The 22,155-nt window shown below is 41.2% G+C and overlaps 1 protein-coding gene across 13 annotated transcripts in view; it reads left to right on the plus strand.

The window, feature by feature from the left end:
• Positions 1-22,155, plus strand: part of prdm16 (PR domain containing 16) — an 829,575-nt gene that overhangs the window by 750,872 nt on the left and 56,548 nt on the right. For 9 of the 13 annotated variants that reach the window (XR_011351692.1, XM_069918526.1, XM_069918527.1 and 6 more), the window contains 3 exons: positions 967-2,338; positions 4,399-4,422; positions 4,533-4,617. Coding sequence is in view for 12 of the 13 variants with exons in the window: in XM_069918526.1 (XP_069774627.1) it covers positions 967-2,338; positions 4,399-4,422; positions 4,533-4,617 (1,481 nt within the window). In the remaining variant the exon portion in view is untranslated. Of the gene's footprint in view, positions 1-966; positions 2,339-4,398; positions 4,423-4,529; positions 4,618-22,155 lie in introns of all 13 variants that reach the window. The other 4 variants (XM_069918520.1, XM_069918524.1, XM_069918521.1 and 1 more) reach the window with 2 other exon arrangements.

A 22,155-nucleotide genomic window follows, 5' to 3' on the forward strand; every position in this document is an offset into this window, starting at 1 on the left:
ACTAAGTTTCTCACCTTATCTTTAAGCCTGGTCATTTTTTTTAGGTTTATTTGTAAATGAAGGTAGTAATTTTCTATTTGCTCTCAGAACACAAAACATAAATTTTGATTTGAGGATGTGAGAGCACCCTGCTTTTCCTTGTACCTCTTGGTATGCCACATTATAAATTTCTCTTACTGAGAATGCTGACACATTAGTTAATTTGTTTTTGTTGCATTCCTTTGTACATTGTTTCCTGTATTGAAGACAGAGACAGATAAGGGGCAGTGAAAGACAGCATTATCCCTCTTTAAGCTCCATTGTAGACAGCAGAAGAGTGTAGACAAAATGTTGACACATCAACCAGTGCATGAAACATTCACAGGAGAAATAAAATCCCAAAGAATTCATCTGCAATTGGTAATTGAAAGGTGATGTGAAAATAAATCGAAAAAGTATCATGCCAATATTCTAGCAGGAATACATACTTCGTATTATCCTGGGAACTATCTTTACAAATATAGCAGGCATTCTTTCTGGATTGGCCAAGTCTTCCACCCCCACCCCACCCCGATGATCCTATTGAGTTTTATTCTGTTACTAAACCATGCCCATTGATCTTCCTGCACATCCCAGGTTTCCTTTGCCCTTTGTGGGGAACAGCCCAAAAACTGTTTTACAAATTTCACATACTTGAATGAGTGGTTAAATAAAAATGCATTATTTAAATGGAAAATTAAAACCAGCGGTTGTTCCTTGTGCTCAATGATCTGCAGTGGCAAGTGACCTTTCAGCTTATCTTCAATTATGGTGGGTACTTCCTGAGAGGAATTCAGTGGCATGTATCACAATTATTGGTCTGACAAAATTCCAACTCAAACACATGGTTTGATGTCACAATTAATAGTCCTGTGTGCTCAGGTGCCCATCTTATTAGGATTGTATTTAAAAGAAAATACTACATCTCTCCTTTGTATTTAATTGCAGGTGAAGTCTGTCACAAATCATACACTCAGTTCTCCAACCTTTGTCGACATAAAAGAATGCATGCCGATTGTCGGACACAGATAAAGTGTAAAGACTGTGGCCAGATGTTCAGCACAACCTCTTCATTGAACAAGCACCGTAGGTTTTGTGAAGGCAAGAACCATTATAATCCCAGTTCAATGTTTCCTCAAGGTCTACCACTCACTCCCAGTGCCATGCTGGACAAATCCAAGCCTGCATCTTCTCTTAACCATACATCTTTAGGATTCAATGATTATTTTCCCTCACGCCAACACCCAACAGGATTGCCTTTCTCATCAGCAGCCACATTTCCAGCTCTTGCTCCAGGCTTCCCAGGTCTTTTCCCCCATTCATTGTATCCCAGAGCTCCTGTATTACCAAGTGGTGCATTGTTAAATCATGACGTTGATGGAAGTGTCCAGAGCCCCATGGGGAATCCCTCCATATCACAAGCATCTTCCCTGGTATCGACACTCAATGACAGAGACACCTCTTTAGAAGGCAAAAACAACACTCAATCTGAAAATTACTTCACTGAGAAAAACAAGGTAAAAAACACTGACTTATCAGAAGGTAGTGACTTTGAAGACATCAACACAACTAGTGGGACTGACCTGGAAACAACTACAGGCACTGGGTCTGATTTGGACAGTGATGCAGAAAGTGATGGAGATAAAAAAAAGGAAAAGGCCAATCTGTCAGCCAAAGGGACTGATAAAGTCACTTCAGTCTCCATCAACACAAACAATGTAATTGATGAACGGACACAGTATCTTCCATCCCAACATTCCTTCTTTCCTCCTCCTGATGAACAGAACCTTCCGACCAGTGCTACTAATGATTCCATTAAAGCTATTGCTTCCATAGCAGAGAAGTACTTTGGCTCTGGTTTCATGGGAATCCAAGAGAAGAAAATGGGATCACTTCCATACCATTCTATGTTTCCGTTCCAACTCTTCCCAAACTTCCCACATTCCATATATCCTTTCACGGACCGAAATCTCAATCCCAGTCTATTGGTGAAAAATGAGCCAAAATCACCTAGGGAACACCAGAAAAGTAGGAATGCAAGCTCTGAGTCACCCTTTGACCTTACAACGAAACGGAAAGAACCAAAGGCTCTTCCTGCATCCAAGCTCGTTGTAGCCACACTTTCTGGGGAGGAGCAACCACTGGACCTGAGCATCAGCGGTCGGAGCCGGGTCAGTCAAAATGGCCCGGGAGAGCCCAGGAAAAACCATGTATTCGGTGAACACAAAATGATGATCAATGATGACCTACCCAAGGTGCCTCATCAGCAACCCTTTCATTATGCAAAGCCTTCACCCTTTTTCATGGACCCCATCTACAGGTATTCATAGATCCTATAGTACACATTAAGCCTTCCTTCAGAGGATAATACTATTGTTTCAGCTTGAATGATTTCTTTAAAACAGAAGTATTTCATGAAATGGTTGTGGAGATTTTTCTTCAGTTGTACATTACTTTTCAGACAAGCTGCAACCTTGAATATCATTTCCTTTTCTTAAGCTGGGAACAATTCTATGACAGCTTGTAACCCATCTCTTCTCTCTCCTCTGCTCCTTCCCTCTTCTTACCACATTCCCAATTGTATGTGAGTTGAAGATTAATATATCTTCTATTTGGCCTGGAAAGGTGGCAAAATGTTAGCATCATGTTGGCTGTCATTTAACTCACAGTTGGACAGTTTGCCTCCGAGGTTAACAGCTGTCACTTGGTGACAATACTTAGAGAATTCTCTGCTGCCCATGTCACTCATTTGCCTTCTGAACAGCAAATGAGATATGAAAACTGAAGAGAAATTTCAAAATGAATGAGCACTGGTCATGATTTTGACTATCAAGTTCTGCTTTTTACAACTTGGTGGTGTTGTCCAAACTATGCATTTTATTGTATTTGAACCATGAACTATTACTATGCAAGGGCCATTGTGCCCATACCAACCCAAAACTACACTGGGAAGATTTCATTTATGTCAAAGTGCACAGTATCAGATCAATTAATTTCAAGTTGTAAATAATGTTAACTTTCCATTGGTAAATTTTAAGTAACCATTCTCTTTGTTTGCAAATATAGTGTATGAGTACATGACCTATCTATGTTGGAATGCAATGCCATCTGACAACCTGACAGCATTCATTGCTCACACTAGTTGTGTAAAGTACTTCTGGGTTCCTAGTACCCCTGTAGAAGGCCATGTGATCATGCTGAATAATAAAAAGGCTTTTTTTTAAAAAGTAGTAAAGATTTAGACTCACATTGTGACCAATGCTGGATTTTGTTTCTTGTCAACACACTTTGTAAATCTACTCATAATTATGTTGTTGGAGGCTGGTGGAAAGGATAGGATTCTCAGGAACATTAATGATTGATTGATATAATCCTTGGATTTACAACATCATTACTAAGTTATGATAAAACTAATTTATTTTATGAAAGAAGTAGCAAGTTCGATGACATCTTATAAATGTACAATGGAGGGGTCTGCTCCATGTTGAAATGGGGCTTTTAACTATTTTTGTAATTTATAATCCTTTCCTCCAATGAGCTAGATAGACCACAATTTTTAATCCCAAATCTTTGCTATTTTAGTGGACCTCAGATAGGACATAGAGAGATTATAACAATTGGGATTAGCAGAGAAAGAAATTATTCAGCATTTTAGCTCATCCAGGCTTTGCAGTGACCCATTATGGGATATGTTTAATCACAGGACGGTTTAACTTTTATCCCTTCTAAAGTTAAATCATCCAACCTTTTGCTTATCATTGACTGTTAAACATAAAGAATAGGCAAGCGACTGAAGGGGTGCTAATAGTGTAAATAGTGTAAATCTTTAAGGAAGATAATTAAGATGAGGGTAAAGGATTATAATATCTTTCCCCCTCTGAGAGCTTTGTAATCCTATAAAGAACTCTATCATTCCACAGAAACTTTCTTGCTGCATTCTTTTTGTGCAAAAGGTATTAGGGCTGTGTGATGGTTACAGTAATGGAATGGTAGAGATCCCAAGATCAAAACTACTGTAGCAGATTACAAAATTGACAAGTACTAAAAACCTAAGATAAATTAGTTTATCTGTGACTCTAGTCTCATTTGATGAGATTGACTTTTGATGCAGTCACAATTGTGTGAGATGTGCAGCAAATAAAGTCTTATCTATGCCTTTCATTTTACAAGAGTAGACATTTTCTGTTCAGTTTAAAATGGGAGATGCTTTGTTGTGAACACTTGCAACCCATGGGACTGAAAAAAAAGTCTTGTCCCAGTGGTTGAACTGCTCAACAGGTGAAAGCTGAGGGGGAGAAAGGGAACTGCAATCCTTTCCTGCATTACACCAGAAGACACCACGGCCAGGATTTCATCCCAACCTTTGCTTTTCTCTTTCAGCTGGAACCACCTGCACTATACAGCGTAAGTGTGCATCTTTCCTTAATATTGTTCCCAAGAGGGCCTGTGAGAGGTAGGATTTTGTTTGGGAAATGCTGAGCGCCGATTTAACTCTTTACTTCTCGGTCCAGCAGGGTGGAGAAAAGGAAAATGATGGATCCCCTGAATTCATTAAAGGAGAAATATTTGCGCCCAAACCCACTTCTGTTCCATCCTCAGGTACACAGTTACCATCTGTATGTTTATTAATAAATTTAGCTCAAACATCAGCTTTATTTGGCATGTTTATGTTACTTGGAATGAATCAGTGTAGTGATTATTTCAATGAAAGATATTTTGTTTCCTTGTGTAAATAAGAAACTGCTATATTGTTAAAGCCACAGGAAAATTCTTTCATGTTTCATTGTGCTTTCCATTGCCTTAAATATTAAATATTATTATTAATTAATATTGTACTCCACAACAGTAAAACTAAGCATTCCTTGGTGAAAGCCCAGATCTCTTAAAGGTGGTTGAATGTTTATATTTCCTTGCATCAAATTGCAACTGAATCCTGCAGCTTTGGGAGGAAAGTACTATATGTTACCTCTGTGCCTGAGAACTATCTGGCAAATGCATGTTACAGGGACAATGGTTTAGTCTAAGTGGGTCACAATAGGCAACATTGTTCATACCAGGAAGAATGAGCATTGAGATAGGATATCGCAATATGGGTTATCAAGGTCATTTTCAAATCAATGAACTTCATTAGGATCAAAATGTTAAAATTCAAAGTAATTCCACATTAGTAATTTCGGTATTCCTATTCATAATGTGGCATTGAGAGCTTTTTTCAGCCAGGAAGATAGCAAATCATCCCCTTTATTGGACAGTCTAAGACAAGTACATATGCTAAGATTGTCTTTCATTTGGTAACATCATCAGAAAACACAGCATCAATTCCTACATGTATGTTGGCAACAGGTTAAACCCATCAGAATTAGCGAGAAATTAACCCCAGTTGTAGTCATGAAGTACAGAGGAGAGCTCCAAAGGATAAACATAGTGCATTTTTTAACAAGATCATCTGGGTTTTCTATGACAAGGGAGGTCACCAAGTTTATGTTGAGATAGCCAAATTTAGACATAACCAAGGCATAGATTAAGGCTTTCGAAGTTGATGAGCTGAGATGGGAGGGGGATGAAATTTAAACCAGCAGTAGATATCACGTAGTGTGAATAAAAGTTCTCATGACTGGAGGAAGACCAAATACTTATATTAGCTTATACCTATGGGTAGGGTCTCACTGTAGTCTTCAGAAATGTTCTGGGTTTAGGCGGGAAACCAGGGTTATATGTGAGCAGATGGGGGCAGAGCCAGGAGGCGGAGCCAGACATCAGCACAACACACTACCAGTGAATCCCAGTTCACTGCATTCACCCCTTCCTGTAGAATTTAGGGTCTGTGAATGAAGGCAGAGAACATGGGTTCAGAAAAAACAGTTGAAAAAATATACATTTATTTACAAATTTACAGATTTAAGTGGACTGGGGGTCTGGTGGAGGGCCTTGACTCCTTGGGTCTCCTGTTCCCCTTGTGAGGAAGGAGAGGTAGGCTGGGTCTCAGGCTCAACTGTGGAGGGGGATGCACCTTCCTCCTGAACCGGATCCCGTGAGGCCCTGACTGGGGGTGGCGAGAATGAGCTCCATGACTCGCAGGGTATTTGAGGCAATGGACCCTCTGTTCCGGCAGGTGCCAGGTCCATGATGGAAATGTTGTCCTCCCTGCCATCTGGGAACTCCACATAGGCATACGTGGGATTGGCATGGAGCAGTTTCACCCTATAAGGGTGGTCAGACTTGCTTTTCATGTGCCTCCTAAGAAGGACTGAATCTGGAGTGATGAGCCAGGTTGGGATTGTAGTTCCTGATGCCAACCTTCTTTTAAAATTGAATAGGAACTCGTGAGGAGTAGCGTTGGTTGCAGTACATAGTAGCGACCAGATGCAATGGAGCGCCATAGGGAGGACTTGCTGCCAGCGTGAATCTGGAAGGCCTTTTGACTTCAGGGCCAGTTTGAGAGCCTTCTAGATCGTGGCGTTCTCCTTTTCAACCTGCCCATTCCCCTAGGGGTTGTAGCTAGTAGTCCTGCTGGATGCGATGCCCTTCACCAGTAGGTACTAACATAGCTCGTTACTCATAAAGGATGAGCCCCAGTCGCTAAGAATATAGCTGGGATACCCGAACAGCGTGAAAATGGAGTCTCGGGCCTTTACGACTGACTAAGTGGACATGTCTGGACATGGAATGATGAACAGGAAGCGGGAGTACTCGTCAATGATGAAGAGAAAGAAAATGTTCCCATTCATGGAGGGGAGAGGTCCCTTAAAATTGACACTGAGCTGTTTGAAGGGTCTGGAAGACTTGATCAGGTGCACCTTTGCGGGACGGTAGAAGTGCGGCTTGCACTCTGCATAGACTGGGCAAAACCTGGTTATTTCTCTGGCGTCTTCCATGGAGTAGGGCAGATTGCATACCTTGACAAAATGAGCCATGCAGGTGACCCCTGGATGGCAGAGCTCATAATGCAGAGACCACAGTTGGCCAGTTTGTGCAGAGGCATAGCTTCCTCTGGATAAGGCATCTGGAGGGTCATTAAGAGCTCCTGGCCAATAGGCAATGTCATAATTGTAGGTGGAGAGCTCAATCCTCCACCTAGCAATCTTGTCATTTTTGATTTTTCCCCTCTTGACGTTATTAAACATAAATGCAACCGAGATCTGATCAGTGCGGAGTGTAAATTTCCTACCAGCCAGGTAGTGTCTCCAGTGCCTCACGGCTTCTACAATGGCTTGGGTCTCCTTTTCCACAGATGGGTTCCAGAGCTTGTTGCCTGCCCACCTAGTTAAGGATAGCACCCAGGGTTATGTCTGAAGCATTGCTTTCAACTTGTAAAGGTACATTCTCGTTCACCACATGCATGATAGCTTTAACAATTTTAGTAGCAATAGGTTTGCAGTCCAAGGACTGATTTGAGAAGAGAGGTGGGGAATCGACATTCAGTGTGGAGAAGCTGCATGTGGATTCTGATTTTTAGGGGCCCCCATTTTGAACTATTACAGGGGGGAGGGGACCAGTTTACTCCAAAGTCATGCTTTTAAGGTGGCACAGGAAGTCCAGACCCAACAATACCAGAGCACACAATTCATCAAGTATATACAGGTGAAATTTACAGAATTTCCATCCCCGCTTCAAAAGACAGATGTGCAATACAATGTTGTTCAACATGCCTAGAATGCAAATAAGATGCAGTAATTAAAATGATATGTCTTTAGGTTGTATTCTTGCACAGTCCACAAGTCTATGAAGCTTTCAGTAGAGCCTGTGTCGATCAGGCATTTAGTGGAATGTCCATTTACCTTCACAGTCACTATGGAGTTGCTGAGCTGGTGAGGTCTGTCCTGATCTAGGACTACCAAGGCCAGATCCCCAGAGAATCCATACTCCTCACTCAAGTGGCCCCCTCCATCCTGGGTTGCCCTGCTTGGGTAAGATGGCATCAACCTTGTGGCGCAGCAAGATGGCCACCCTCCCTCCTGATGATGGTACTGAGTTTGAATTTAAGTCACAGCAAGATGGCTGCTGAGCCTTTTCACGCTGTTTCCTCACTGCCACCCTCCATCGTGCTGTCGTGCAGCAAGTGGGCTCTGGTGAATTTGGGGCAGATGGCTTGAGACTGGAATTGGATCCGTGAGCGGTGCAGTCTGCAGACTTCTTCTCGCGTGGTAAGCCCTTGCCTAATGCTTTTTCTTGCCACTGAGAATTTAGCCAAGCAATGAGACTGGGAATGATGGCTCTTGCCTCAAAAAACCACTCCCTACCACAGGAAGCAGTAACTGTTTGGGCTGGAGTAGTGGGAGCACCTGATCCTTGGAAGGAGTCACCTGGGTGACCGGGTGAGTGAGTTGGTGCCTCGTTAGGACCTCGTTTTGCAACTTCAGGTACCTAGCCTTCAATGCCTCAATGACAGCATCATATATAGTGTAGTCTCTGATGACTGCATACCCTTGAAAAGAGGGCAGACCTCCTGAGTTCATTGGTGTGGAAGTCATCTCTGGTCACATTCAGGTAGGCTTGGAAGCAGTATGAGAACTCCTCAGCTGTGTCAGGGGACAGAAGGTTGATCAGCAGTGAACCAAATTTGAGTAGTGCTTCCATCGTTTAGGGAATAAGCTAATAAAATTGAAACATGAATAAAACCTCTCATGACTGGAGGGAGAACAAATGCTTTTATTAGCTTATAACAATGGGTAGGGTTTCATAATCATCTTCAGAAGGGTTCTTGGTTTAGGCAGGAAACCAGGAGCAGGTGGGGGCAGAGCCAGCCATCAGCACAACACACTATCAGTGAATCCCAGTTCACTGCAGTCACCAAAGCAATCTTGATTGAAAATATATGGACCAAAGATTAGCTTGCAGTCAAGTATCAAATAAAAACATAACCAGGTGATTCACACAGTTCCAGAGAGAGGTGGGGGAGGGGGGGGGGGAGTTAATAGTTAGGGATGGTGGGATGAAAGTTTTGATTTATTCAGCTGGAGAAAACTTCTGCTCATTCAGTTCTGGATGCAGGATGCAGGTCCAACAATCTGGAAACATTAGAGGGATCAGAAGCCGGGCATTACATGATGTTTGGAAACTAAAATCTAAGTGTGTCAGAAGCTGTTTCTAAGTGCTGAATTTTGGAGGAGAAATAGGATGAGGTGAAAGTTTCATCCTTGGATGATGCTAGAGACAAAGCTTTAGCCTCTGGAAAATAAGCTATTAAATGATGATTCCCTGGATACAACAGCATGAATAAGAATGGGATGAAGCAATAATGGTGCTACCTAATTGGTCAACAGTGCAGAATATCAGTGGAAGTTTGCGGTGGGCAATATGGTTAAAGAAAGTTCCTACACAACAGTGAGAATAAATTACTTCTGTCACTCTTACACAAGATGCCATTAGTGAGCTTGATATGAGTGATTTTAATATTGTAGATGTCAATAAATTTATGTGGATGACAATAAACTTTTCATTTGGCAGGCTGGTGGATATAAGGAAAGTTGCAGATACTTCACAATGCAGAGAACTCCAGAAATTCCTTGTAATAGTTAGTGGAGTTGTGGTGGAAGAAACAGTGAAGAGAGGTTGAAGAAAATGGTTATTGACTGCCCAAGAAGAGTATAAATCTTTCACTGCTAAGATTTATTTGACTGTCTCCACATGAACTTCTCTGTTCCAATATATTTAGCAAGACTTTCTTTATAAGACCATAATTTCAAATCTAAAGAATGGTTTGTAGACTCATTTTTTATTGGTTGAATAGAATTTATAACAGTTTGTATTTGTTTCCTAGCTTCAATAAATAACACAGTTGGTTTTTTATAAAGAGGGAGTAAGAGAATAGGTTTCACAGCTAAACTTAGTCTGTTCATTGTTCTGCCTCCCAGCCTGTCGCTTTAATAACTTCCCTTGATTTTAGTGGAGTGCCCGGCTGACAGAGGGGTCCTGTCTGGCAGGAACATCCTGTGTTTGTGTGGTTTAGAATGGAGTGCACACAGGGAGTGATCAGATACGGACACAGGCAAGAGAGGCAGGGCTCACAGCAATTGTGAGAAAGGAGCAGTCGGAGAAAGAGGTAAACAGCTGTGGGCTGCCTCCATTGTAATGGGAGTCTGACAGAAGTGAAACAGATGTGGAAAATCACCAAGTGCCGTTTTCTCTCCCTCTCTACTTTCTCATATTTGTTATCTCTGTTGGCCCTGGAATGTCAGTTTGGCATAATGTCCAAGCAATAGGTTATATGGTCTGCATAAGTGAAGGACCCAAGCATGTGGTTGGTGGTAAACAATATTTATTCTATTTTTTCTCATTTCAGAACTTGACTTGTTTTTTTTTAAATTCCAATACATAATCCCTTCTCCTTATCTCTAGACCCATTTTCACTGCCATGAACCTCTGATCTTTGTCTTAGCTATATTTTGTCTTGTGCATCGCTGATTTTCTCTTTGATTCTGGTTGGCAGTTTCTTTAACTGCCAAGACTTTAAGCTCTGAAACTTCATCGCCATCTCTCCCTGCTCCAGCACTCAAACTCGCACCTCTTTAAAGCTATTTCATTAACAATGTGGCCCAATAGCCACCAAGTTTCACATGGTCACATTTTGTCTGGCTATTGCCCCTTTTGCTATGATTGAAGATACAATGTAAATGGAAGATGCTGCTGTTGCACTTTCGAGGTATGAATGCGCATGCTAACACTGAACCACATAGACCAGCAAGCTATCAGGTTTAATTTCAGTTGGTCCTGAGTCGATGACAACATACTCATATAGCAACAATAAAACAGTAACATAATCCAGGGAGGTTCGCAGAGAACTATGAAATAACATTTGATTCAAAGCCACATGTGGGGATATTAGGCAAATGACCAAATGTGTGATTTGAAAGGTGAGGAAGTTTGAATTAGAAAGCTAGCAGTATAGGGAGAGAATTCTAGATCATGGGCTAAGAGCACTGCTGTGAATCTTTTCTTCTTTGGCTTGGCTTCGCGGACGAAGATTTATTAAATCTGTATTTGATCAAGAGACAAGAAGGGAAAAGCTGAGATGTTTATCAGGGCAATCAACCCCAGGGCCTGCATGTAAAGCAGGATTTTGTATTCGGATGGAATACACAGATAGAGTAGGATGAAGCCGTGGGGGATAAAAGATATTAAATCAAGTAGTGACTTTCCCTCATTCCTCATTCAATGTTTGGAATGCCCTTGAATCAGAGGGGACATAATCTACTAGGTTCCTGCTCTTATTTTATCAGTGCATTTGAGAAAAATGAACAACATTGGTGTTTGACCACCAAGGCTTTTGTAAAACTGGTAGCTCTGGTGCAACAGCTATACCTTGACATGCTGGGATTTCAGTATGGCAGAGGGGAATCACCGTGATACTCCTTTCATGTTTATGGATCAGGCAATGCATTGACAGGTATTCCACTTTCAATCCATTCCTGATGATTATAATCGCAGAAGTTTCATTTTACATTTATGCATCAAATAGCCACATCTACTTTTTACAGGTTAATGGCAGGGTCCAAGTCCATAGATCCATCAAGGATGCTGTGCAAATTGATGATAGTTAAGAAGGCGTATTTTATGCTGGCCTTCTTTAGTCGGGGAATTGAGCTCAAGATCTATGAGGTAATGTTGCAGCTCTACAAAATTCTGGTTAAACTATGCTGAGAGTATTGTGTTCAGTTCTGGTCTCCTCATTATAGGAAGGATGTGAAAGCTTTAGGGAGGTTGCAGAGACTTACTAGGGTGATGCCTAGATTGAAGAATATGTCTTATGAGGAAAGGTTGAATGAGTTGGGGCTTTACTTTTTGGAGTGACAAAGGATGAGTACTGAGTAAATGGAGGTATACAAGATTATAAGAGCCATACATAGGGTGGACAGCCAGAACCTTTTCCCCAGGGTTGATTGCTGATGTCTATAACATGTATATTCATGCTTAGCAGTTGGAGTGTGGCAGCTTCTGGATCAGGTGGACACGAATTCATTTTCCTGGCTACTTTCATTTAATGTACTTTGAATGTTCATGTCAGTCTGAGGAGCTTGAACATATCTCACCTAGCTGCCACAGAAAATCACCTTCAGAGTGTTTTTGCTGCCTTGTTTATGTCTTTGAAGCAGCAACTGATATTTTTCTGAGGGTTGGGTTTAAGCCTTCATTTCCAGAATTATATCTCTGTGAAATTTGTTTTGATGCTGTGTTCAAAACTTATTTGGCAACACAGGAGACTTCAAAAGTTTTTATGCAAGAAAGGGAAGGCAGTTTTCTGGCATCAGAGAGTAAAATAGCAAGGAATTTTTTCAGAAAGTCATTGAAGAGAAACAAATTTAGCTTTTGGGTTACAAAGAACTGAAAAAGAAAGAAAACAATGAGTTTAAAGTTGTAAAGTGAGAAAGGGATGAATAGGCAGCAGATTCCATTTGTCCTATCTAATCCTCCTGGTTCTGACAAAGGTGTCTTTGACCTGAAACATTAATTGTTTTTCTTTCCACAGATGCTATCTGACCTACAGTGTGTTTACAGCATTTTCAGTTTAAAATTTAAAGTATCTACAGTTTTTTAATATTCATTTTCTGTCCTTCCATAAACTTCAAAATGTATCTACTTCTGGAAAAATAAGCATCCAATATATGAAGTAACAAACTTCATACCAAAGTACTGTGTTGCAAAAGAGATGACTAATTCTCACTCTCATATAGAGACTGTAGTTAAACACGAAAGTCTGCAGGTGCTGTGATTTAAATTAAATTTAGAATTACAGGCCATTTTGGCCCTTAAGCCTGTGCTACCCAATTATACCCAACTGACCTACAACATAGTCCATTTTGAAGGAGGGAAGAAACCGGAGCACCCAGATGAAAACCACAAAGACATGGGAAGAACATACAAACTCCTTACAGATAGCAGTAAAACAGACACTGTGGTTGAAGTAAAAATAATGCTGGAGAAATTCAGCAGGTCAAATAGTGTCTTTTATGTAGAAAAGATAAAAATACATAACCGATAATTCGGGCTTGAGCCCTTCATCAAGGTATGGAAAAATGTCAGCAGGTGCCCAAATAAAAAGGTAAGGGGGGAGGTGTGGGAGAGGAGCAAGGTAGCAATGACAGGAGGTAATAGGTGGAGAAAGGAGGGAGAGCACAACAGTAAGGGGAGGAGAGATGGCTAGGCGAATAGAGGAAAGTGGGTGGAGAGCTGACAGGGAGAAGGGGAGAGAGGGGAAAAGGAGACCAGGTTGGAGAGTGCCCAAATGTAAAATTGGGTGTTGTGCCTCCAATTTATGGAGTGGGAGGCAGAAATGAAATGGTTGGCCACTGGGAGGTCACTGTTACGGACAGAACAAAGGTGTTCTGCGAAGCGATCTCCCAGACCGCAACCAGTCTCTCCGATGGAGAGAAGGTCACAAAGGGAGCAGATACAGAAAATCAATCCTGCAGATACACAAGTGAAGTGTTGCTTCCCTTGAAAGGCCTGTTTGGGGCCTCGGACTGTGGTGAGGGAGGAGGTATGGGCACGTGTGGCACATCGTGCGGCCACAGGAGAAAGTGCTGGAGGGACAATTGGTAGGGAGGTATGAGTACACAAGGCAGAGAGGGGAGGATATGTCTGGTAGTGGGATCCTGTTGTAAGTGGTGGAAATAATGTAGGATAACGTGTTGAATGCGGAGGCTGGTGTGGTGGTAGGCAAAGACAAGGAGCAGATGGGGTCATGGCAGATAAGTGGGAAATAGTGGATATGCAGGTGAGGGCTGAGTTGATGGTGGTGGAGGGGAAACCACATTTGTGGAAGAAAGCAGACATTTCAGAATATCTGAACTGGAAGACCTCCTCTTGCGAACAGATGTGACAGACTGAGCAATTGCAAGAAGGGAATAGAATCCTTGCAGGGGTTAGGGTGAGAGGAAGTTTAGTTGATGTAGTTGTGGGAATTGGCGGGTTTGTAATGTTGGTGGAAACTTTGTCTCCCGAGATGGAGACAGAAGAGAATGTTATCAGAGATGGACCAGGTGAGTTTGAGATCAGGCTGGTGGTTGGCAAGCTCATTCGCGAGCTCATTGTGGGTGTATGAGGAAGCTCCAATGTAGTCATCAATATAACAGAGGAAGAGTTGAGGAGCCTTGCCTATGTAGTCTTGCAGCATGGACTGCTCCACAAAGCCAACAAACAGACAAGTGTTGCTGGGACCCATGCAGGTACCCATTCCAACTCCTTTTCTTTGAGGAAGTGAGATAAATCAATGGAGGTTGTTTAGAGTGAGGACTTACTGTCAGATGGAGGAGGGTGATGGTAGAGGGTAAATGATTGGGTCGTGCACTCATCCCTTCTTACCAATTGCCTCCTGGCACCTTTCCCTATGGCTGTAAGAGGTGCCACATTTGAACCCATACCTCCTCCCTCTACAGTCTGGAGCCCCAAAAAGGCCATTCAAGTGAAGCAGTAGTTCACTTTTGTATCTGCAAGATTGATTTACTTTGTCCATTGCTCCTTTTATAACCTTTTCTACATTGAAGAGATTGGATGCAGACTGGGAGATCGCTTTGCTGAGCACCTTCGCTCTATCCGCATCAGTGACAGGGACCTCCCAATGGCCAACCTTTTCAGTTCTGTGCCACACTCCTATACTTGCATGCTTGTCCATGGCTTTGTGCACTATCCCACCAAGGCCACCCATAAATTGGAGGAACAACACCTGATTTTTCCATCTGGGCTCTCTCCAACCCCAGATGTCAAGCACATCAACTTTTCTGATTTCTGCTAACCTGCTCTCTCTTCCCTTCCCCCATCTTCATTCCCTCAGCTCTCCACCCCTTCCCTCTCTATTCACCTAATTATCCCTCCTCCCCTTGCTTACTTCTGTGCCCTCTCTCCCTTCTCCACCTATTACCCCCTGCCTTTGCTACTATGCTCCCCCCCCATGCCTCCCCCCTCCTTAATTTTTTATTAGGATGCCTGCCAACATTTTTCCATACATTGATGAAGGGCTCAAGCCTGAAAAGTCAGTTATGTATTTTTATCTTTGCTGTATAAAATACACTGTTGGACCTTACAGGCAGCACTGGATTTGAAACTCATTGGCTGGCACTGGATTAACTGCTATGCTAAGCTTGGTGATTGTAGTGCACTACACAAAAGTGCTGGAAAAACTCAGCAGGTCAAGCAGCATCTATTCGTTTTTTGATCCTTGAGGGATTTATTGGCACTTGCGTAGCATATCGAGTCTTGACTTTCGTGATTGTTTGTGTGGCTTAAATAATGACAGCACCAGGCTGATATTTCTACTTTCTAACCAATTAACAATTCGTCTGCCTTAACCCTTATAAATAAAAGGGAAGTAGCTTTCAGAGTAATTACTCTCTAAATTGCAACCAGGGAACTCGGGTACAAAGCAATTCTGCACATAGAAACCTCAAGTACCAGATGAATCATACTTGGTAGTACTCATCCCCTTCCTCACCAAATACGTGCCTTGTCCATTGGTGGACCAGTGGAGAGAGATCAGCACATCAGATGCATGAACAAACACAGTCACCTGAGATCCACTAAGGAGAAAGAAGCAGCTTAGAGGGAAATTCTTTAGTAAAAAGGTATTAGAAAATAGTAAAAATGCACAGAGATGCTGGAGGAACTCAGCCGGTCTTGCAACATCTATAGGAGATAAAGATACATTGCCAATGTTTTGGGCCTGTTAGAGAATGGCCTGGTTTGGGACAGGAATCTGAATCAAGTGTACCTTTCAAAGGAGAATTGGCTGTGTATCTGAAATAAAAAAAGAAGCAAGACCCTGGGGAGAAAGCCACAGGGATATACTTTGGAATGCTCTATGACATACCCCCTGTTCAGATTATGGAATTGTACACCCCTCCATTATCTGGGAGCACTGAAAGCAAATTGCAGAACCTTCTAAGATTTACTAACAGAAAATAGTTAAGCTAAAAATTGTTGGTGAAATTATAGTCTAAAGATGATCAGTTTTCCCTTTGTGGTCTATTCTTTACTTGGTATATTTGAAACTCACAACCAAAATGAAGCGAGGGTATGTTATCCTTGAGATTTCCAAACTCTGTCTGTGGCGTCTTTTGGAAGTGAACATAAAAATTACTGGTTTTTTTTGAGCAGCAAAGTGTATTTAGTCTTTTTTGTGTGTTTAAAATATTTTACTGGAAAAAATAACAAAACAAAGGAAATATCAAAGAAGACTCTATATCCATGAATGCCACTTCATCACACTGCGTGTTGATCGAATAAAAACTTCTAAACAATTTTGTGGCACAGTGTTCCCCAGAGCCTGTTTAATAGCTGTACAGCATGCAAAAGGTCTGAGGAAGGTTACTCACATTTGTACTGTAGAAAATGTAGTAGTTGATGTATGGCTTCCTACAGCTTTCCTGCTGTTTGGAGATGATGTCATGTGCAGATCTAAAAGGGAAATGTTTAACTTCTTGGCTATTGTGCATTCTAAACATGCTATTCAATTCAGAAGGCAGCACACTTAGAGCTGGACTTACACTCACACAATTCAGTTCTCAAAAAGGGGTAATGTTGAACTTCCCTTCTCTTGATGTTTGTTTCCCCACCACTTCCCTTGCAATTTTATCACTAATAGTGACCGAAGCATATTTTTCATGCTGAAAATTTACTTTGTGGATCTAGCTAATGAGAATTACTCTTCTACAAATTTTCCTATTTTATTGTGAGTAAGATATTTTAGTGAGTTATTCAAAATTGTTACCCAAGGTGGGGTCACAGTGGGGCAGTTCCTTACCACTCCAGTATCATGGCTTTGATCATGACCTCCAGTGCCGGCTGCATGCAGATTGAAGTTTCCCCCTGTTACTGCATGGACTTCCTCCAAATGCTCCAGTTTCACCCTACATCTCAAAGACCTGCTGATTGTAACAACTCTTGTAAAATTACTTAAAAATTAGGTTGATCAGCATTGAGAGATAATAGGTTGCAGGAGGTAAATAGTTGAATGACCTCTCTCTTCCTCATGAAGAAATATGAGGTCATACTACAGTCACAAAACTGGACACATTTTGGTATCCGTTTTATCACCTTGCTGTAATTTGTGGTTTTGTTTCCAAGTGCTCATTTTAACATGATACGCAGCATTCACCAAACTGAATAGACAGTAGCACTCATGTCATGTACTTGTGATCAAAATTAGAATGGTAAGCAGTTATTGCCATTTTTTCAAAATTACTCATTTGACATGGACCCTGGGAAATTAAGTTGTTTATGATCTAGCAATTGTATTAAGCACACATGTACAACTTGGCATTTAGCAGAAAGAAAGTCTCCTTCAAACTCTGCTATGTTAAGGAGTCACAGTTTACTTGCTAAAGGATTAGGGCATTGAGCTTGTTGGAGAGCGATGTTGGAGAAATAAGTAAAACCTTTACTATGGACTTTAGTATCACCCATGCTCCTTAACCTTAAATGCAGAGTAACTTGCAGATCACTCAATACACCTTAAATCACATTGTGTGCATTTTCAGTAGCCAATTCCAATGTATCCACTTTTAAGCTTTCCACATCAGAACTCACAGGGCCATTTGGGAAGGTGAGATCTAAATTACCTTTTGCAATGGCTGGCTGCAGTCTGCATATGCCGATCTACCTAACCATTACCCTGAGTGTTATCTGGAGTACCAGTTGCTGGGCTGAAAGCTGGAAAATGGCTTCATACTCCCCACAAACTTACTATCTCTTGGCCAATTAGAAGTTCTTGGCTGGGGGGGAAAATGACAAAATTATGGTAAAAGGAGTCTGGGAGCTTGTGGGAAGGTATAATTGGGTGGTGGTAAATGGAAGGTGCAAGCTTGCAGCATCTGTAGTTTGTAAATTAGAAAAGAATGCAAATCATTTGGAGCGTGGAGAGGGAGGATTAGGCATGGCAATATCCTCATCTTTTTTGGCCTTAATAAAATGTGATTAATGCTTGTGTGCTAGCAGCTTCAGTTGTGATGAGCATCTGCTCCTCTAGAACTGTTGTAAGTCCACTTAATTCGGCTGCATTTGCATTGCCTTGGAAGAGCATAATTCATTGTACTTGTCTAAAGGCAGTGCCATGGTTGAGATTCAAGGCATGGAATAACACTAAATGTGTAAGGGCAACAGGGTGGTTATGAGTCAAGTAAGAGTCCTAATTAAAGGAGATGACAGATAAATAAATGTGGGGTTATAGCACTTTGAATAGTGTATGAGAATAATAATACATTTTGGGAGTGAAGAACGATAAAATGATGTTGGCCTTGACTAATCGCAAGGAGTTTGCAAGGGTGGAGGTCAGCAAGGGCTTGGGTTCCTCTCCTGTGTACACCTCTTATTGTATTTTTTTCCTGCATTGGATTCAGATCACTGGGACGTTATTCCATGCATTTCATACACCATGCTTTCCCTTGGAGACTTGGTGGCATGCCCAATTGTTTATTTTTCCCAATTGTGCCTCAAATCTCAGGTCAGAGAAATGATTCCTATGTGGTTGTCTGATCTCTGGAATGATTTACAGTATCATTGCAGCCATATACACTTCCTATTCCATAAATAGGTGCAGGTCTGTATTCAATTATTGCTGTTTAGTTGTATCTGGTGCAGGTCACTCTGAAGGCTGTGTGCTGACCAGCTGCAATATTGCAGTTAGCACTGGCTTGTGACTTCAATTACTCTAATGAGAACTAAGCATTATTTTCTGTGCATCATGAACTAGCTTACATACCAAGGAAGCACAAGCTAAAATCCCACTGAGAATTCTGTGCCCACTTTCCAGCAGTATTCAATTTTATCCCCACATCCATGGACTAAGTTTTTATCTCTTCATTGGGCTGAGTTTCACTTCATTACAGGTGCTCAGATTCTCTTTCTTTAATTGGGTTGTTTATACATGTTCATAATTTAAAACTCTACATCTTTAGCTGGGTTACAGTTCTGCAACTTCACTTGAGTTGTTCTACATCTTCACTCGAACTGCTTTTACATCCTGGTGGGTTACTGTTCTGTATTTTCACCTCAGCAATTGTACTACACCTTCAGTTTTAATTAGGTGAATATCTTTAATGAAACAAAGATTCTGTGTCTCAATTTGACCTAAGTTTCTCAGCTTTAATTGAGCTCCGGCTCTATATTTTTCCTTGGGTTAAGATGCTATGTTTTTATTTGGGCTGCAGTTCAACAAGAATTAAGATTCCACTTCAATGTCATCCTTTTTCTTTTGACAGTTCTTGGTTCCCTTCTTTCCACTCTCCCTCCCCTCTCCACTGCCCCTAGACATCCTGACTCATTCCTTCAAAAGAAGCACACTGATGACCAGGAACTTTGACCAATATGTTCCTTCTGCAAAGGGGCTACAGCTGAATATTATACATCCTGTCCACATCCCAGCTAATAACCATGATCCTTTCTTGGATTCTTATTTTTAAAATGTGTACTTTCAAGGTTGGAATTCAAATGTTCTGATGTTTCTTTCTCACCCAGACATTAAAGAATGAAGATTAGCATCATGAGTGTTCTCTGCAATTCTTTCAGGTGTTGAAGATCTTAATTGTGCTTTATTGACTGAACATAAATTTCAAAATGTGATACAGTTGAAGCAGGTGCAAGGGAGGACATAGTGTGAACCCATCTGCAAATCTTTCTAATATTCTGTATTTGATTTTAACATCCTTATCTTCAAGTTAATGCTGTTTATTTTAGAAATGAGTCCTTTCAACAAAATGCAACACTCTCTTCCCAGCTTGTACAAACTATAGGGAACTGTTATCTTAATTTCCATTTGCTTTGTTTTGGAAGAAAGTCAAGAAGTGAATGCTTATTGCAGCCCTATTCAATGATGAATCTGTGCCTTCCTTAGACTGTAAACAAATGAAGTGTATAATCTGAGTGAAATGCAGGGTGTGGGTGTGGGTGTGGGTGGGTGTGGGGGGGGGGGGGAAGAAGGAGAAGAGAAGAGTTTGTTCCTCTAAGTGTTCATTGAAAGAGTCTGAAGATACTTCCTTCAATTCTACCACTCATTTAATTACTTTTGTGTTCAAAGAAACCAGAATAATTTGTATTGGTTAGTTTAGGGGTCATGGGTAATTTTCCTCAACTCCCTAAGATAGGAAGGGTGAAAATCAGCAAGAGACCTTTCCCTAACATGTTGGCAATCTCACCTCAGAGTATGAAGAATATTGGCGAGTTCTATTGAACTTTTTCCCACTGGCTGGGGGTGAACACAAGGAACCCATTGCACTAATCAGATAACAGCAGGGAAATTGTCCTGTCAACATTTACCTCCTACTCCATCTCAGCAACATTGAGTTGCTCATTCACCTGAAGGATGCTGCACTTCAATAGAAAAACAGACTCCTGGTTGTTGCTTGACCCATTGAGTTCCTCCAACACTTTGAGTGTTTTCCAGCATCTGTAGATTTCTGCATTCACTGTGAAGTGGTTTGGCTTGGGAACGTTGAGAATGTATTGATCAAATTGGATGAGGCCTGACTCTATCTGAGCACATGAACAGAAAATCATTCAAATTTGAATCTGTTGCATCATGAAGTGAGATCATGTTTGATCTAAATTCTGTTTTCATGATGCTGCCTTAATGCCAGGATATCATTGAACAGCTCCAAGACATTCTGAAATGAAGGGCGAATAGCTGGACTTAATGGTCTATTATGAATCCAAAAAAGGTATTGAAGTGGCATAGGAGTTAAGAAAAAAGATTAAGAAGTAAGACCTCCAAATTAATGATCTCAAAATTATTACAAGTGTTATGTGCCATTGGGTATAACATAGGAGAAGTGTGGCTGGAGATGGAGCAAGATTGAGAGTTGTAGTTTCCTAGGTCATTAAGCCTATCCTGGGGAATGTTATACTGTGCAGATCAGACACATTGTACCAACATCCTTGTGCTTTGGGTTTGATTTGATCTGTTGGAGGATTTGAATGAGTTGACAAACTGGGCAAAGATACTGATGGAGAAATGCAGTTGTGAATACTGAAGACAGAAAATATATGAAGAAATTTGAAAAGTAATGAAGACAATTTAAAAAAAACATTAAATGGCCTCTGGCACAATTTTATGGAATATGGTTCAATGGCAGAGTAGAATGACTGATGGATACGCAGACAGCAACCAGAGCCCGGAGCTCATTGAGTGGAAATGTGTGAAGCAGAATCCTCATCACATTTAAAAGGTGCTGAGATGTGCAGTTGAAAAGCTTTAACCTGCAGGGTAAGGATCTCTTTTTTGACTGTCACAGACAATTTGGGCTGAATGACTTCTTTCTTATGTAAATGTTCAAAGTCCATGATAGCATTGTTTAAATAATTTCAAGAAAGAATTATTTTGTACACTCTTTCAAGATGCTTGATAATTTGATAAGATATTGTATTATCATTATATTTCCACTTATATAAACATGAGAATAAAATTAAGCTTCTTAGATGGCATTAGGATGGCACTTTCCTTTTAATCCAAGGTCCAGGTTCCTTATGGGGTAATTCTGCCTGGCCGGCAGGAAAAAGAATCTCAGGGTTGTGTGATGTCATGCATGTTCTCTGATAATAATCCTAAAATCTGAAATCTCCGATCCTTTACAACCATTTCATTGAAACCCCATATTGACTTTAACTATCTTTTCAATATGATTCACTAGTTTCTCTGGCCTTAACCACTATTTGAAGTGGCATTCCATTAATGGTCAAAACACAGAGATGCGTGGATCTTTTTTCAGTGCAGTTAAACCATTGTGCTGCATGCCAATTATTGTTTTGGGACAGTGGTGTGTCAGTTGTCACTGTCTGCTAGGGTGGCCATTCCAAAGGAGGACATGGTCATAGGTTACTATCTATATATCTCTATATAGACATAAAGTAACCTATCACCATGGCCACCCTACTTTGTCTGCCTGTTGCAGACATTCCCTTATGCATTCCACAACATATAAAGCAAAATGCAGTGTCTGGGTTTGGGGCTGGGCCCTGATTTGTGTTATGTAGGGATGAAAGCTTGTGGTTGGTAGCCCATTTGGTGCCTCGGACTGATGAGGCAAGAGGGGTTGGGTTGCCTGGAGATTGGGGAACTGGATCACAGAGTGGGGAATTTTGGCACAATTTATAGAAGAATTGAAGGGGAGATTATGATAGACCTTTGCAGCCAGAGTGTAGTGGGTTATTGCC

Source organism: Narcine bancroftii, chromosome 2 (genome assembly GCF_036971445.1).
Source record: "Narcine bancroftii isolate sNarBan1 chromosome 2, sNarBan1.hap1, whole genome shotgun sequence".
NCBI lineage: Eukaryota > Metazoa > Chordata > Chondrichthyes > Torpediniformes > Narcinidae > Narcine > Narcine bancroftii.